Source organism: Nannobrachium achirus (assembly GCF_963921795.1).
Source record: "Nannobrachium achirus genome assembly, chromosome: 16".
NCBI classification, from domain to species: domain Eukaryota; kingdom Metazoa; phylum Chordata; class Actinopteri; order Myctophiformes; family Myctophidae; genus Nannobrachium; species Nannobrachium achirus.
This window is the reverse complement of record NC_137823.1, coordinates 23420731-23440320: the sequence shown is the minus strand read 5'-3', so window position 1 is coordinate 23440320 and position 19590 is coordinate 23420731. Positions and strand designations below refer to the sequence as shown.

At 43.6% G+C, this 19590-nt stretch overlaps 1 protein-coding gene across 1 annotated transcript in view; it reads left to right on the top strand.

The window, feature by feature from the left end:
• The window catches only part of pex7 (peroxisomal biogenesis factor 7), a 112502-nt gene that overhangs the window by 56487 nt on the left and 36425 nt on the right, over positions 1-19590 (top strand). Inside the window, exons 6-8 of the mRNA XM_080743969.1 lie at positions 5413-5519; positions 6007-6120; positions 14844-14899. Of these exons, the coding sequence (XP_080600095.1) occupies positions 5413-5519; positions 6007-6120; positions 14844-14899 (277 nt within the window). The remainder of the gene's footprint in view (positions 1-5412; positions 5520-6006; positions 6121-14843; positions 14900-19590) is intronic.

The window sequence follows — 19590 nt, the reverse complement described above, 5'->3', positions numbered from 1 at the left end:
GAGTACACTGGGAAAGTGTGTGTGCGTGTGTGTGTGTGTGTGTGTGTGTGCGCACGCACGCACGCGCGCACGCGTATGAGTGTGTGCGCGCGCGTGTGTGTTTTGGCAGCCTGCTGCAGCAGCATTCATACTTACGTAATAACGCTTGAATTCAATTCTCAGGATACGCACACACCCATAACCACCCACTCACCCACCCCACACCATCTCCACCCATACACACCCACTCGCCCCCACACACACCCATCTTCACCCATACACACCCACCCATGGACCCACACATCCCTTATCCGACACACCCACTGACACACACTCATACACGCACGCACACACGAGCGCGCCAGAAAGAGCAAAGTGAGAAGATTAAAAGAGCTGCAGTAGATGAGATAAGAAATAGCCAAGGACAAAGAAGCACACACACAGTAAAATCTGGAGTTTTAATTTAACTCTTAAGTTGAGAGCATAAAAAAACGGGCCCTTATCGAGTCCGAGTCAAATGAACACTTCTGAATTTGCTGCGTGGACGGACTGAGAAAGATGACCTGTGCATTTTATGGTTTGGACTGTTATAGAATGAACAGAAAGAGTCAAGGATGAGAGGGGGAAGGATAATGGTTAATGAAAGATGAGAGGAAAGAAGTGATGAGCGAGAAGAAGGGATGAAAGAGAAGGAGGAATGAGAGAGAGGAGGCCCCCTACACCTTGCCTGACTGCGAGCGCCAGACATCTCACACTACGTTCACTACGTTTCACTCCGGGAGAGTCTGAGATTACTAGGGCAGATTCTACTTCGGCGTGGGCGGGCTAAAGCCTATTGACGTCACACACACACACACACACACATACACACACACACACACACACGCGCGACGGCGACGTGGCGTGACATTGCAAAAAAAAGTTATTTCTCATAACATATTATATGTCTGCATGTTTACGTTAGTGCAAAATGGTATTAAAACGTGAGGAAACGGCACTATTTCATAGTTTATTAAAATAATACGAGTCGAGTCTGACTCCGCCATGACAGTTTTCACGGACCAATCAGAGTGCACTAGACGAGCGAGTCTCACGTGAGCTCAAGAGCTCTGTTTGGAGGGGGCTGGGACCGGAGCATAGAGTTCACGTGCCCCAAGCATACAACCCTGATTGGCCCATTCAATGCGCCCGCTCTTCAGGCGCGCTTGAAATAGAATAAAATATGTGCAGCTTCAGTCCACACTACAAACCACCCACCAACAGGGGGGGGTGATGTGCGGACTGAAGTGTCAGGCTACCCTACACCAGCCCTGCCCAGCCTAGATCGAGAGTGACTATGAGGCTAGACTTTCCTCCAGTGTGAGGGGTTTAAACAGATACAATCTTAAGACTCCCCGATATGCTCACAGACGACTGGGGCCGCCCGATCATTTTCAAACATGTTTGATATTTATCTGGATGATCACTGCTCTGCTGTCTGAGTGGAGCGGCACACTGGGAGACCGAGAGAGTTTAGAGACAGTCTGCATACAAGGAGAAAGATGTTAAGTGAATGAGAGGACTTTTGGCATGACGACCGGTCGAACCAACCTGGTATGGGTGCATTGGACAACTGACTGTGAGGTCCTTGTCATTTGTCTGAAACACACTGATAACATTGTTAAAAGATGTTTATCGTAACACGTTATGACCTAGATTGGTGGCTATTTTCGCTATTAGTTTGGATTGATTGATGATGTAATATGGGTAGGTCTTAAGTGGTTAACATGTCTAAATGAATGTGGGTGGGTGGGTGCGTGCATGTGTAGGCAGTGTCTATGCACGCAAGGAAAAAGCTTTGGAACCAATGCTGCAAGGCAACCCGTACAGACTGACTGGGCTTCTAATGAAGCAAGACACTTTAAATAAATCAAATCCGTACATAATTAGGGTTGGTTAGGCAAAATCACTGGTTTGACTGGTTGTGTACAGTGAGAATCAAAAGAGGGAGGATGAAGAAGAAGAGTGGAGAGTGGGGGCAGTGGTGGAAAGTACATTTACTCGAAGAAGTACTTTTGAGGTACAGTACCTGTACTTTGCTTGAGTATTTCCATTTTTTAAATACTTTTTACTTCTACCATACTACGTCAATTATCAAATATTGTAATTTTTACTCTGCTAAGAGTATTTGACGGCTTTATGTAATGGTTACTTCGCAGATTTAGAGTATTATTACACAGTCTGAGCACCTCTTCCATCGCTGTGTGGGAGGAAGGGAGAGAGAGAGGGGAGAGAGGGGGGAGAGGGGAGAGAGGGGAGAGGAGGAGAAGGTGGCAGAGAGGATAAGGGAAATGAAGCGAGGAGGAGGAGGAGGGGACGGGGGAGGGAGGGGAGAGGAGAGAAAGGTCTCAATGTTCTGCTTGATGAGTGTCGCAGTCTGTTGGCAGACCCTCTGCCCTTTCAAGAGCGCACGCCGCACACACACACACACACACACACACACACACACACACACACACACGCATGTTTGTATTACTGTTCTTGCAAGGACATCCACATTTTCGACTTGACTCACGGAGCAAGAAGATGCTTAGAGCTTTGGATCTCAAAGGAGGCAGGGGTCCTTGAGGGGGTTCCAGCCAGGAGATCCCCAGCTAAACGTGTCAATTAGAGACGCTCCGATTGCGATAGCGATCACTGATCAACTGGAATCAGTATCTGCCGATCAATATTCCCGATCACAGCGTCAAATCCATAAATTCTTCTATTTATTGTGTTACTGTAGCAGCATTTATATATTTAATGATTCTTCTTACAAAACATTGACATTGTATATTAAGTATAAACATTAGGAGATTGCAGGCTGAGGTCCTTTAGTATCCAATTCAACTTGTAGGAGTAAGGTTACATTCAGTCCCACAGATAAATATTGTGAAAATAACTGATCTAGCTTGTAGATCGGCAAAGCCGATACCGATCAAAGCCGATAGAGGCATTATCGGCCGATCGCGATCACTCACAGATCAATCGGCACATCTCAAGTGTTAATGCAGTCACAATCATTTGAACCCTTTTTATCCATCCATTTTTTTTTATCCATATAAAAATATTGAGAATTACGTCAACAAATAAAAACGACACTAAAATGTTAGGGATGGACTAGTGGAGAAGAGACCCAGTAGAACTTAAAGTTATACCATGTAACTTTTTTTATTAAACAAATCTTAAAATTGTCCTAACTGTTAAATCGCTAAAGTTTTAGAACACCCACTCCGTTATTTTCAGCTTCTAAAGCCTTCTCTTTATATGTTTTCTTCTTAGCAGTGACAGGGGCGGGATTTCCTGGCAAAATGACGTAATCTGCATCATCTGTATACGTTGTGTATACGTTGGCCAATCACATCGCAGATCATACACACATGATACACTACCGGCCAATCACAGCTTATCTGCTCTGGTCTACAGGAAGCGCCTCCGCTCAGCTACAGTGTTTACCATGGTGAAGGATTTTAACCTCTTAATCCCCAAATCCTGGCCAGAAAATTACGTTCTACCATGCGTTCTACCCCTCCACGGATTACTATCGGTCGCGGTGGTTTGCGGCGCCGCTCCGGTGGTCCGCGGCAGTGGTCCGCGACGACTCCGGACGAAAAACGGCCGAAAAAAGCAATACCGCTACTGACCACTAGTTTAGCAACTTACACAGTATAACTTTAAAGACAAGTCATTTTAAATATGTTTGGTTGCGCTCGGGCATTGCGCTCTGAAAATAGCAGATCTACAAGCTCCAAGTACAGACCCCTGGGGGACTCCGGTCAGCAAAGTGTATAGGGAGTTCCCAGTCAAACTTGCAGTGTCCCAAGCCAACCCTGCTCTGCTGTCACTCTGTCTGTCTGTCCTCCTCTCCCATTCATTAAGGATCTCTGTCTCTCCATCTCTCTCCCTCATTTTATGCACTACTCTTGAACCAGTGCTCCTAAAACCTAGGGCCCAAATTATGAACTTTGTCTTTTGGCCGTGAGTCATGTGTTCTGTGTGTTCAAGCGGAACGATAAGCATCACTGTTGACACACAGAACAGCTTACAGGGTCTCAGTGAAGATGCAGGAGGGCTCTGCATAATGTTATTAGTTTATTTCATAGGGACAGAGCACGTTAACACATGGGAAGCCAAGGTTTCTAACATTTCTAGCTGTTGCTGCTGCTGCTGCCGTCGTTCACTTACGCTTTAATTTTGAAGAGCCTCGGAAGCTTCGTGCGTGTGCACGTGAGTGTCCACTGACGATTGAGGGGGATAATCCATTTGTTTACAAACGCTCGCGAAACTAAAATCCAAACCGGGGCCGACCATCGCGGTAAAGTGTCGCCGTGAAAACAGGCAGATCTCTGCTTCCCTGGCGTTCTTTGCACCTTATTCATAGATAAAGCCCTTTTTATGTTTCAGAATAGAATAGAAATCAATGCAGCCTAGACGCGCCATTTTGTCTCTCTGCGAGCTACGTTATGACGTATGGACCAGGGTCTTTCACAGACAACACAGGATGCATGCAGCAGGATGTAACCAAGTTAACCCTTTGTCTCGTTCCTGAACGAGACAACTCCTTTTGGCACAGCGACCTCCAGTGTCCGTATCTCGTTACTGAACGAGTTTGGCCCCTTGGGTGTTAATGAACATCCACATGAAAATAATCTACGACGTGAACGGATTTAACAAGAAAATTATTTTGTAACGGAAAAAAAGTTACAATTGACACTATGTCAGTGTTTCTCAAACTTTCAAATGTCAAACTCCGACAGCGTACAAATGGAACCAAATGGAACCAAATGGAACCAAATGGACCTGTTCATTTGGTTCCATTTGTATGCTGTCAGAGTTACAGGCGTTTTATTTAGACACCCTAAACTAAAGGAACCCACAAAGTCCCTGAAATCCACTTTGAGAACCACTGCACTGAGTAAATGGCAGGATTATGTTTGGATGATGTCTTTGTCTGTCTGTCACGCCTGACACGGGTTTGTCACTCATCATGCTCTGATGTCACTGTGATGTCAGGGGAACCACTCTTAACAGAATGGGATTTCCGCTCTGTCATCACACTCTTGCTTCACTGTGATGTCACACAGAATCCCTTTTATGCCCAAATGGAGTTCCCTGAGGTCACACAGTCCAGTACACGTTATAATGATTTGATCTGATTTGCAAACTGCGGCTGAAGAGTTCAATTTCATTCATTTCTGTCATTTTGCAGTAATTTTTGTGTACCTGTGACTTCTTTTCCATAGCGTCTTATGAGCGGTCGAGTTCTCTTGCAAGTAACGTACTGCACCTGTGTGTGCGCACATGACTGTATGATGTCACTGTGACATCATGGTGTAATAAAGGGACTATGAGGTTGCGCTATCTTGTCACAAAAAGGAGAAACTCCCCCTCTGATGCATTTTTCTATGTCGCTAGGTGACGGAACGCTTCGAGTGTGGGACGTGAAGAGTGCCGTGTGCCGATTGGCTATACCAGCTCACAAGGCCGAGATCCTCAGCTGTGATTGGTGCAAGTACGACCAGGTAAAAATCTTCTCCTGAAATTCTCAATTCTCAAACTCAATTACGTAGTTTTAGGTTCAGTATCTGTCATATTTGTCTGTTCTGTTTTTTTGTTTTTAGGTCTCTGTGTCTCTACGTAGATCAAGGGTTCCAAAACGTTTCAACCCCCCAAAATAATAATATTTGAACTGGGGACCTCCCCACCCTGACAAGCACTTGGAATTGTATACATTACATTTAGTTTGACCTGAGCGCCTTGCGAGGCATTGTGAACTTGTAGTTCGGCTATTTTCACAATGTTTGCTGCCTCTTTCTTATGTAAATTTGTCCAATTTGGAATTAAAACGGTTCTTAAAAATCATTCGATTGTAACTTTAGAAGTGTGCAGATACCCTGTATACAGTACACTTGCACATTAAGCTAATCATCTGGGCGACCCCCAGTTTAGGGACCACTACTGTAGAACCTTGTTTATTGTTGTGGTCTCTGTCTCTCTCTCTCTCTGCAGAACGTATTAGTAACAGGAGCGGTTGACTGCAGTCTGTGTGTTTGGGACCTGAGGAACGTCAGACAGCCCGTCTGTCGCCTTCTGGGGCACTCCTATGCCATCCGCAGAGTCAAGGTACACGCACGTGCACACATGCACGCGTACACACACAAACACACAGTGGTGCCATGTAGACCCCTGCAGGGCCCTTGTCAAAACAGTATATACTGTAGGGTTTTAACTGGGTAATAAGAATCATACTAGGTTTGTTTGAAGAAATGATGCACCGCCACGTCCACTCATATGATGGTAATTTATGTGCGCAAGAGGTCATATTCACTGATATAAGGTCAACTAAAAGGATAAACACCACAAGAAAGGGGTTGTTTAAATCGGGGTACCTTAGTCATACACAAACAACATTAAATGACGGACAAGTTAAACACAGCACCATTCAAAAAATATCATCATAGTTGGAAAACAAAATAAAAAGGTTTATCTGAAAGAAATGGACTCTGTGCAAGGGGCTTTAGTCTTCTTTTCAGCACAAATTGTGTTATGTTCAGTGAACTTTCTATTACAAAGATCTTGACTTTTCAAAATGGTCAAGGCCTTGGGAATAAAGGCGGTGTTGTAGTGGGGACCTTTTTCTACCTGGAATTGTTATTTTAATGATGTGCATGAAAGCACACGTGCACACGCGTTTAGAGTACACATATTGTGTTGGATGTCACTTGTTTGGTGGCCCATGTGCTGTAACTTGATGAACATCAAGAACGATACCCGTTCAACCAGTGACTTTGTGCGGCTCGGGGTGACAATTAGATTAATCTGGCTGATTCCCTTTTGCACTCTTCAGTGCTGGAATGGAATGACTTTTGTGCGATTCATTGTGATGGCCTGAACCAACTCAGGCCATCACACATACAAAACTCGATAGACACATACAAAACAGAAAAAGTACAAAACTATGGCACCACCTCTTTACAATGTGCGACAGGAAAATGTCTCTGGCTTATTTAGGCTTGCAGCAGTAGCAAACTAATTGTCCACTCTCAATTCTGCTCTCCTAGAAAAAGACGGCAAACCATTGAACGTGTCCATTTTCTCATCAGTGGTTCCCGACGGCTTTATCGACGGCAAGCATCTCTTGCCGAAAAGCTGCCGATGGCTTCCTGTCGGCAGCAAACGCTTTCTGCCGCCGACGTCGTCCAAAAATCTGCTTGGTTAAGACCTGCCTTAACTCTGCCTGGGAGCGGCTGCTGACCCCTTAAAGGTTTTAACTAGTGTTGGCCATTCGACGGTTTAGATTATTGCTGAGACTTCTGAGAAACCGTTGACACTTGACAGAAAGTGTTTTTGAGTTGTCTGTCAGCGCAGCTGTGCCAAAACCTGCCTTCTGACACTGCAAGTTCAGCTGCAAGCACTCTGGTCCCGGGAGGTTCTCCCAGTCCATTAATAAATGAACAGAATGCTACGCTTCATCGCTTTGTCTGAATAGGCTACTGACGTTGTGCGTTCTTTGAAAATACTCTGACAGTTGGGCTAACTCCTTTAATACAGTGGTTCCCAAACCTTTTAGCTCGAGACCCAAAGGAGACATTTGTTGTATTTTTAGCATGTCATACAGGAGTGCTAAATTTCTTTGAAGTAAGTATATTTAAAGATTTGTTTTTTGGGCTTTTATGCCTTTATTGGATAGGACAGTAGACTGACAGGAAATGAGATGAGAGACGGGGAGTGACATACGGCAAAGGTCGCCCGGATCGGGAATCGAACCGGCGACGCCGTCAGGCATCCATGCCTATGTGGCATGGATGCAATGCCTATGTGGTATGCGCCTGGACCAGTAGGCCAGCGGGCGGCCCTGAAGTAAGTTTATTTAACCACATGAACCCTAGTGTCCCTATAATCTCCCTATTATGTTGGCGAACATTCGGTGGAAATAGCTGATCTACAAGCTCAAACAGCGCAACGTGATATGTTGTGAGCTGTTTTAGGAAAAAAAGGAGCAGACCTAGCATAGAGCTCTGGGGACACCAGTCAAGGTTTTAACAGACCATCATACAGTTTCATATCAGAGGCCGATGGTTTCTCATCTGTATTTGCAAAGCTGAAGTAAGGGCAGAGAGAGGGAGACAAACAGAAAAAGAAACATGTCAAAGAAAAATGTACGATATCTACATACTGTACACATAGCATAAATAAGCAGCATGGCATAGGCAAAGTGGGTGGGGCAAAGTGAATGAGATGGATGAGAACCTGAGAAACAGAATGGATATTTAAGACCTAATGCAACTGTCTTTATGCAAAGTGGGTGGGTGCAGTGGCCGTGTAGGCTTTTCTAAGTACACAGAATAAAATAACACACTGCAGTAAGGATAATAGAGATAGGTGACCCACAAACCGCATAGTTTGGGTACGCTCAGACATAAATTATTGCGAAACCCACGGTAATCGTTTCGATTTCGGGCAGGTCTCTCTTCAGGTCATAAATTAACAAATTGTTTGGTGGTCGGGTAGGTCTCTCACAATTGGTCTGTACGGGTCAGGCTGTCGGAATGTGCTGTGAGCTTGTAAAGGGCAGTCCATACTGTCTGAAGCTTTTCGTCGGGTGCAGCTTTCCGAACACAACTTCGGGGTAATGCTTTTCAGAAGTTGCGCGTGACGTCATTTTGTAGTTGAACCGGACCTTTCTGACGAAAGGTTTGTGCTCGGACAGAGTATGGAGAGCCCTTAAATCTGCAATGTTTGCCCCCTTTGAAATTCTTTGTCTGATAGTGACATCATGCCCAAAATAGGGACACCAGGTTTGAAGTGGTTAAATGGAGTTTGGACGTACCATATGTCGTTGTGAAGGGGTATGGCAACCACAAGCATACACGCACATGCACATGCACAAGCACAAGCACAAGCACAAGCACATGCACACGCTCTTATCTGTGGTGTCCTGTTGCAGGGAGACACGACAGCCTGACAGCATCAAAACCAGCCTCTGAAGTGGACTAAACAGCACCAGACACAGACAGACTGCACGCACACAGGCACACGCAGTCACAACCGTGTGCGTAATTGAGACGTACACACAAAGCCACGTGTGCGTGTGTGTACGTGACAAACACACAAACACACACATACGCATCTGTCCCTTGTTACGAGTGACTAACAAGGCCTGATACGCGCGAGCAGCCGCGCGCGCACGCACGCACGCACGCACGCACGCACGCTGGCATTCAGTGTGCGTCATGTGACAATGTGGTTTAGCGTGAAGTGATTTGTGTTAAATCAAGGTAATTGGGGTGCATCTGAGTGACTCCCACACCGCCGTCATTCTCTCAGACTGCATTAAACACGAGAAGAAATCTATAGTGGTCATCCCACGCACACACGCACATGCACAACACACACACACACACACACACACACACACACACACACACACACACACACACACACACACACACACACACACACAGTGCATTGGCCCCCTCTTGCTGACACTAGCTTTACGCGCCAGGTGTTTTCTAGGCCTGGAAGACATCACAAATCGATAAGCGCTTGTCTCTTACTCCAGATCTGGCCAATCGATCACTGCTCGGTTCATACAGAGAAGAATTCATTGTGACAGTCTCATTGTGTGTGTGTGTGTGTGTGTGTGTGTTTGTTGTGCGAGACTGCGCGTGCGTGCGTGCGTGCGTGCTAGTGTTTGCACATCTGTCGTCCGTCCTGTATAGATTCACGGTAGGGAGTGGAGGGGAGACATCAGCAGAGAGCAAGGATAGAAGAGAGAGAGAAGGGAGAGAAGGAGAGATGAAATAGAAGAATAGAGACAAAGACAGACGAGACGAGACGGCCCTGGGTACAAGGATTCACTCACATTTTGTGCTTTAACTATTGAAAAATAGCAGATATACAAGCTCACAGCGTGGCATCGAGTGCCGCGCTGCAAGCTTGTAGATTTGCTATTTTTAAAAAATCATGAAAATTTGTGCAAGTCTTTGAATATTTCAAATCCTTCTGAGTTTTTTTTAATGTCTGTTTCTATGTCAGTGGTGCTCAAACCTTTTCATGTGAAGGACCCCCCAAATGATATGTATTTGGCCACGGACCCCCATCTCAAAATATTTAGTTCCAGGGGACCCCTCCACCTTGGGCCCTAGTGACTCAGTCCCACTTTTCCCCCCCTCGTGACGCCCCTGCTCATTACAGTGGTGGACAAAGTATTCAACCCCAGTACAGTACCAGAGTCACAGTATACATGCTCCTGATAAGTACAAATTACAAAGTACTTTTTCTTTTAATATCAATTCCCAAAGAGTTTAAATATATATATATATTTTAAAAAAAAAAGAGAAGAAAAGGAATAATAGTGAAAATAGCAGATCTGCAGTACAAGTCATGTGTTGCAATGCGATAATAAGTGCACTATATTGGGCTGAAGTGGTTAATTCAAGTACTTTTTGTATGTATAGTGTCAAAAGTGTGTTTTTGAAATATTGTGGAGTGATAGTCATAAGTATCCAAAACATACAAATACTTAAAAATTCTCAAAAAAATGAAGTTTTGTACTTTTTAAGTTTTTAAGTACAGTACTCAAGTAAATGTACTGACGTACATTACTGCCTACCACTGCATAGCAGAGGCGGCAAACAGACTGAATGCCTTGCCCACCTACAGCGCCACTTGAAATAATGTTACGCCATAATGGGATCACATTAATTTTGTGCCAGGCTCTTGTAGAGGTTCAGGAGCTGTCAACCTTACATGCGCTGGGAGAGGGAGAGACGAGAGAGAGAGAGAGAAAACTGCTCGACGTAATGCAAAACGAAATGCATCAGCCTCTTTTCAGCTTTCACCTCTGTGAAAGTTGGAGTAGCTCACAACAACTTTGAACATGTTCAGCATTTCAAAAGTAATGATTTCATTTCAAATAGAGGGTTTCCTCTACTCTTCAACATTTCTACTACACTGGTTCTTAAAGTAGGGTCCGGGGAGTCCGGGAGTAGTTATAGTTGTAGGCTAATACATAATACAAGCTATGTACAAGGATTCATACAGCAGATCGTCACTGTCAGGCAGAAACCTTGTATCTCAGAGTTTCAAATGTGTATGTTTTTTTCCCCCTCGTAAATTAAAGTCCTACTTCATCATACAGAAGTGTCGCACAAAAGAAGTGAAAATAGGAGATCTGATCTGTGTGCTTGTAGATCAGCTATTTTCACTATTTTAAAATTGAAACATTTTTAAAATAAGGGAGGTTTTGGACCCGAAAACGACGAGATACTGTCACTGTCGGGTCGAATTCCTTTATGTCCATATTTCACCTTTTTTTCTTTTCCCACTGTCGTGGAATTCTGGATCAATCAGTAATCGACGAGGCAATAGGAGCAGAGACAATATTCTAGGTGGTGATGGTTATGCTTTATACATGATATCATGGGGAGACGTACAATAACGTGGTACAGTATTATGCCCAGAGCACAGGTCAGAGATCATAGTTATATTGTGGCTGCTTCAAAGACAGGCTGAACCATAACAAGATAGACTGTAACATAAACAATAGCTATCAGGCCTAGTGGAGACATCTTGGCTCTACAAGCTGCCAAATATCATAATGTATTGTAGAAGTATTAGAAGTGATGGTAAAATATAAAGGTTTAATATGCAGCTGTATAATCTCTTCCTCACCCCCATAAATGTGGCTAAAATATCCAATTCACAAGCTCACTTACAAGCACTTAAAAATATGCCCACTGTCCGTGGGTTTTATACATATTTAAACAATGCAAAGTATTAACAAGACTAAATAATAACTACTCTAGATTCATTGGAACACATATTCTTTTTTTCCATTGCTTGAAGAAGGTTACGGTTCTGGATTGTATGTCCCAACAACCTCAATACTGTACACTAGGGGTCTTCAACGTTTTCAAGCCACGGACCCCTTAGTTGAGAGAGATGAAGCAGGGACCCCCACAACCTTTTCAGAGATTCCATTGTTCCATTGTTTGACAGCACAGTCATCAGTGTATTTTGGATTAATGTCAATTTGTGTTGACAGATATTGAACCACTTGAACCGTCAATACAAATATACTTGACCTTTCACTCTCTACTGCTCTTTTCCCCCTCTACACCAAACCTCTTTGCCGAAAATAGCCCATCTACAAGCTCACAACGCCTCACAGCGCGAGGCGTTGTAAGCTTTAGATCGGCTATTTTTGGCTAAAGTTCTCAGAATAAGGACACTAGGGTTCAAGTTCATTTACAAATATATTTCATATAAAAAAGAAGATTATTTTTTCTATCACTCAAAGATTTGGAGGACCCCCTGTAGTAATTCTGAGGACTCCTTAGGGGTCTCCAGACCCCCTGTTGAAGACCCTTGCTGTACACGATGAGTGAATCCAGGAAAAAAATGCAGGGGGAGTATAACATATAAGAAATGGTATTGAAATGCGCTGAGTCCTCATATTGTTGAGTATCATTGTAAGCTGCTGTACGGTGGTACTTATACACTGGGTGGTTGAGTTTGTGCTCAGTGCAGGGCACAGCATTATGTATGATTAAGCAATATTATACTTGAGGTTGTACACAGTGTGAAACATTGGCACTGGTGTGCAGACAGACAGACAGACTGACTGACAGTCAATCTGCCCACCCACCCTCCATCCAACGTCCATCCGTCCACATTTATTGATCCTGGGAAATTCAGTTATAGCAGCATCAAAGTACGGATGGAACAAAGATACTGGTACTGTAAGGGTAAAGTAATGTACAGAATAAATAGTAACACTAGTAACTATGGGATAACGATATAAAAAAATAATAAATGTATAAGAATGACTAAATCGCCAAGCTAGCCCTCTGCTCCTGGCTGGTCAGGTGTCGTAGTGTTTATGCCACCAGAGTTGTAGGTATTATGTGCATTCATCAACAATAAAAAAACAAATAAAAAAAAACATGGCATATAAATAGACCTAAAGACCTAGGGACTGAATATCTCTCGTTATAGCACAGCCTTGAGTGTACTGCTCTACCACGGTTTCATGATCAATATTTATGATTGATGTCAAGACAGCAGTGACACAAGATTGTTGTTAAACGATTATCCACAAAGAAAAAAAAAACAGTTCCCTTAATTCCCTTCTCTTTCTAGTGAATCCAGGTCCTTTTTTTTTGTTAAAGGGTATTTGTAGAAAGGATATTTATAGTGATCCCCGGGGGTGAATGACTTCCCTGCGTTGACCCAGCAGCGGCTTGCTTTCCAGTGAGCGCACCGGAGAGCGGCTCGGTGTTAAGTGTTTTGCTCAAGGACACTTAACCAGGCAGCACAAAGCCTGCAGGAGCACGGGATCGAACCGGGGACCTTCCCGAATTCCCAGAAAGCCTTAGTAGCATAAACGTAACATTGTTTCTGACATCTGTTGCTTGCAGGCCAGTGGATCTCAAACATATTGGTGATGTTGACAGGTTTATCTATCGAGCGCTGATCATTTCCGGTTGCCGTTGTCATCTGCCGTAGCACTACAAAGCTTAAATAGCCTAGTAATGCAGAGGAGCCCCAAATTGATGTGTTTTTTTATTTTTTTTATTTATTTTTTCCTGCGGATCCCAATCTGAAAATCCTTTGTGCCAGGGACCCCCATAAGAGAAGATTTTTGTTGTTAAAGATGTATTCCAATTATTCCTTTTCTACGTTTTAGAGTACCCAAGTCCTGACGTCAGTCGTTCTCTATAGAGAGTAACATTGGGTCATCTTAGAATCGTCTCCTATAAGCACTGTGGTCCACAAATCAACCTCGGGGAGGTGGGTCTACTCTGTATCGTTTATAATAGTCACTCATTTTTTATACAGTTTGTTTCTGGCGAAACCTTTGCGTTTTCTCGCTGACAGTTGGTTCTTCATACAATATGAGTCAAACCGCCATGATCATTCGTTTATTTTTGAAACACAGTTCTTATTTGACGCGATATAAAAAAAATTCTTGGGAATTTATGGGTAAACGCAACCCAGGTAGGACGTGTAAATTACGCCAGACTTCGGTGCTCTATAATAGCCAATCTGCAAGCTGTAGATTGTCTTTTTCAGAAAAAAGTGATGTCCAACAAGAAGTGATGTCTGTGGTACAGCACATCTGCATGTATATGTATTTGTTTGAGATGCATGCAGGCAAAGGACATTCTGTCATTTGTTACCTTTAGCAGAAACTGCAAATGAAGCTCATTTGTCATTGCATCCAGAGAAGCCAAATTACTCTCAACTCAACTGGATTTTTATGCCGCTTTGAGGCCTTCGAATCCAGACCTATATTGAGCTGATCAGAGAAATGGTCACTGAGTTAAGCCTTTTGCACACCACTGCATTTTCTCGTTGTGTTTTGGATATCCGAAATCCGCAAAAAAAACACTTTTCAGGACAAGGAGAGAGGAGAGAGAGAGAGCAAGGACCAGTGTTTGCGAAAATCTAAAAAAAATCATCCCTGGTCCAAAAATAAATCCGAAACGGACGGCAGTGTGCAAACGTGATTGACATAACGTAAGGTTGATTTTTGTATTTACGTGCTCCAAAATTCGCTCCAATATTCGCCATTGGCTCCCAGACCCCTGAACAGCATTTGTGCGGATTGGCGCAACGGTGCGCCTGGGGGACACACGTGGCCCCTGGTGGGGCTATTCTGATGGCAGACCCCTGACTAATGTTTGTGCCAAATTTGGTGCACATCGGATCAACGGTGCACATCGAAAGTCCGGATGTTACGTTTGTGACGTCCACCATCCACCACCATTACCTCATTTTGATATAGTATTCCTTCTTTATACTCATTGATTCTTTTGTGTGTTTGTGTTTTCTTCCAGTTTTCTCCGTTCAGTCAGACGGTGCTGGCATCCTGTTCATATGACTTCACTGTCAGGTAATAACACATCATTGTTATTATACAATCAATTACTGAATGTTATTATATGATGTTGTCATCTAATGATGATCACGGCTAATGTAACTCTACAACAGTGTGATGATTATATTAAGACTGTGTGCGTGTGTGCGTGCGTGTGTGTGTGTGTGTGTGTGTGCGTGCGTGCGTGCGTGCGTGCGTGTGCGTGTGTGTGGTGTGTGCGTGCATGCATGTGTGTGTGACAGAGTAGAACAGAGGTAGAGACGTATACCAGAGAGGTGATACATGTAAAAGCATCGGATCCTTCATCATCTTGTGAAGGCTGGCATAATTCAACGCCGTAATTTCAAGCAAGACTGCTTCAGCTTTATCTTAGGATAATGTGCTCTCTCTCTCTCTCTCTCCTCTCTCTCTCTCTCTCTCTCTCTCTCTCTCTCTCTCTCTCTCTCTCTCTCTCTCTCTTTGGAAATATAGTGTCCTTCTCTGCCCCCCCACCTCACCTGCTCCACTTTACTCCCCCCCCCCCCCCCCCCCCCCCCCATCTCTCTCTTTCTGTCTTTTCTGACAATGTTTGTTGATGCGGCTGTTTTATCCACTCATGTGTGGCAACGTGTGTGTGTGTGTGTGTGTATGAGAGAGAGAGAGAGGGAGAAAGTTGCTGATATTCTGTGTGGTACATGTTAGGTTTCAAAAGGTCGTATATCTGGTAGAAGTAACAAATGGATCTGCATCCCTATCTATCTGACTGCACAGCAAATCATTTTCGGTATAAACATGGGTATGGATCGAGTTCAATTAACACTGACTCTGAATTTTAATGTGTATCTGTCCATCTGTGTCCTCCTGTTGATGTATCCACCGTGAGTAAGGTTCCATTTGGTTCCATTTGTCAACTCTCTCAGAGTTAAATTGAGGATTTCAGAGCGGAGGCACTGATCAAGGACAGAAGGGTGACATGCTGCAGGGATGGAGTGGTGACTATTAGCTCTTAATGAAGAGAGAGAGAGAGAGATAGATAACTGCAGTAAGAAACATATTCTTCGGCTGTCGGGTGGAAACCTTGTATGTCCAAAACGATTATATCTTTCAAGAAAAAAAAGAAAAAAAAAAAGAAATGTCTTACTGTAGCGAAAATAGCAGATCTGCATTCTGCATTCTGCAAGATACCGATGCCGTGTGACGCATAGATCGTCTTGTTCTCGCTACTTTTGCGCGACCCTCTTGTGCGATGAAGTAGGAAAACTAAACATAATTATTCTTTTTTTTTTTTTTTTTTTTAAATATGGAGATTAGGTTTCTGTCCCGACAGTGACGATAAAGTCTCTACTCAGTATGTTGAAAAGATGGCAAAATGCAGGCTGGGGATTGGAAAAAAGTAACCGTTTTGGACTCGACTAGTCTCGCGTGGCCAGACTATTGACTCCCACAATTTGCAAATGCTCCTGTCCTACAGTCTGGGAGAGTTCTAATCATGAGTATGGGGGATAAGTGAAGCCTCCTCCCCACTTCCGTTTCGTTTTTACCATCGCGCACATTTATCCTAATATAAATAAAAATCATCCAAGCATATTTAGCTTGCTGCTTAGCAGAAATGATATTTTAAAATATATTTTCATGAATGGAAATGCCAGCTCTCATTACTTGGATTTCAGGAGGTGTAGTTCCAGACTCTATATAGCATTTGGAGATTGTAGAATTGTCTGGCTACGCGAGACTACCACTCGACAGAGATGATATAGAAGAGAGAGAGAGTGATGTAGAATACGTACCTAATTAGGGGATAGAGAGAGAGATTTATCATCAAATATAGAGGCCCTCGGTTGTGGATCTCTCCAGATAAAATCGCTAAAGTCATCACCTTCCTTGCCAATATTCAGGAAACATTTACAAAAATATCTTCTCTACAGTATACAGTATACATACAGTATACTGTATGTTTAAGTACTGACAACTTAATTCTTACTCATCGCATTTAACACTCGTCATTGTGCGTTTCTTTTTATATAAATTGTGGGGAGAGAGAGAGAGATGTAGGAATCGCATAGGTGAGAGAGGAATGAGAGAGAGAGAGAGAGAGAGAGAGAGAGAGAGCTGTAGGACAGATGTCTAGAAGAAAGCAAAAGGAGGTTTGATATGATCAATATATGTTGAGAGCTGGCTCCATGCCAATGCTGTGTGTTTTATTGATCCTGGCTTTCAATGGCTGAAATTCTGCTTTGTGTTGATTTGATTAGCATTTCCATTATGAACACACACACACACACACACACACACACACACACACACACACACACACACACGTACTTTAAGCACACACATACACAAACACACAGACAAACAGTGTGGAGTGTTGACACCACCGGCCACTTACAGTACCCACTTCTGGTACCTTTTGACAGGTAATTCCCACTGTGAAAGGGTATCTACTCCCAACAGACGGTTTGGACGGGCAGCCATTTTTATATTTTTAGCCCCCCGAAATAGAGTGAACGAGTCCATCAGCCACCGTGGCCCGTAGGCTTTAGAAAATAGCTTCCCATGCCCTCCTCAAAACATCAAGTGCAGTGTTTATGGCTCTATGTGTGACATTAGTTCAGTGGGCAGTGAACACCTATAATGGACAGAGGTACTGTGGGCTTGTGTTGTGGTCAGAGTGTTTACTGGTCAGTGGGCACACACCAGAGCAGGTGTGAGTGATTGAGAGACGTGCTCTTTATCAACAGTTGCTGCTAATGTTCCAACTGCTGCTAGAGTGAACAAAGGTACCTTCAGTAGATAGATGGATAGATAGATAGGCCTTTATTGATACCGCAGGGGAAATTCAGGCAGTTAAAGTACAGATACAGAGTAAAACGAGGAGTATCTACACTTCAGTAGTCAAATAGAAGAGACAGCCAAACACCATGCAAAGAACAAAGAGGTTTTTAACCACTTAAACCCTAAATACTTTTTGAATGACGAACAACGTAAATTTATATCATATTATTATTATTTCTTTTTTTCATGGCTGTATAATGCTAGTTTCTTAACTACTACTACACTGCCAGTAGGCTGCTCCAGGTGAAAAGTGGTTCATATTTTAAACAAGTTTGAAGCATACACAGAATACATGCTCACCTCTGTAACCTTTTGCCATCAGTGTTTCTCTGAGCATTCCGCGTTACCCAGCCCTTTACGTCTCACTAAAGTCATTTTAATTTAATCTGACTGCCCAGTCTCTCTCTCTCTCTCTCTCTCTCTCTCTCTCTCTCTCTAATCTTTCTGCTACATTTCCTTTTGCACTGCTGCATGTCATAGCTCATGAAGAAAAAAATACTGAAGAGTATTCATCTTCACAATCCTCAGCTTTGCGGGAGATCGCTTGAAACAGGGTGATACATTGTGTTAAGTTATCCATATAGCAGAAGAACAATGAGGTTGTACACAGTCTAATCCTTAGTGTTAATCTATCCATGTGTGACTCTGGGATTGGGCAAATGTGACCAAATGGACCCGTAAGGGTTCATTTGGTCACATTTGCACACTCTCAGAGTTAAATTAACTGCTAATACTGTAGCAGCACATACAGTAAGCTTGAAGTGTGATGTATAATAGCTCATTTATTGTCCACTTTATTGCTGCTCATAATCAGCTCAGCTGATTTTAATTCTGTGAATGTCTGTGTGCGTGTGTGTGTGTGTGTGTGTGTGTGTGTGTGTGTGTGTGTGTGTGTGTGTGTGGTGTGTGTGTGTGTGTGTGTGTGTATGTGTGTGCGTGTGCGTTTTGGAGATTTGATGGTAATAATCTTGACTGTTTTAAGCTGTTGTGTGCCTGCGTGTGTTGAGTTCCCTAAGTGTGTGTGTGTACATGACTTTTTAGCGTGCTGCTGTGCGCCATAGACTTTGCTCATGTGTATGCCTGCACGTCCATGTGCAGTCCACCTTGCAGTTGTGTGTTCACGTAGTAAACGGAGGATATCCCACAGAATGTGTGTGAAATGTTTAAAGCCCTCACACACACACACACACACACACGCACGCACGCACGCACGCACGCACGCACGCACGCACGCACGCACGCACGCATGAGTGGTTCCCATGTGTGGTTGGCTATAATCGCCTCATTAGGAGAAGACCCCTCTCTTTACATCATTAAGCTCCTGGCTTGTGCTTCACGTAGCCTATCATTAGTCTGTTCTCTATCTGATGCCCACACAGCCTCTTTCCTGGTTCAAGCTGCCTTCGTTTAAAGCCGCAATCTGGGCCTTATTTTAATGAATAAAACATTACTTTGACCAATCTGTGTGGTGGAGTACGGTACGTTAAAGGGAACACTTCACCCATATTCCACCTTATCGTCATATGACTGGGAGTCTCTGATGCTCATCAGGGAGGCCATCATAGCTGAATGGGTAGAGAGCCCGCCTGGGAAGCTTAAAGTTCCAGGTTCGAGCCCCGGGCAAGGTGTCCATGAGCAAGACCCCCTATGAAATAAGTTAGACATGAAATATTGTTTAAAATGACCATGCCTGTGTACCGATAATGGTACCATGAGCATTTGATTATTTGTTAGGATTCCCATTAGCCTTTTCTGTCCATCCATTATTAACCCTTTAAGTGCCTATCCCGAACATGTTTGGGATATTCGGGATCAAAAACTATTTTTTATTTGCTATTTTACTTACCCCGAGCTGCTTGGAGCAACGTGGGTGGTCCCGGCTCGCCCAGCGC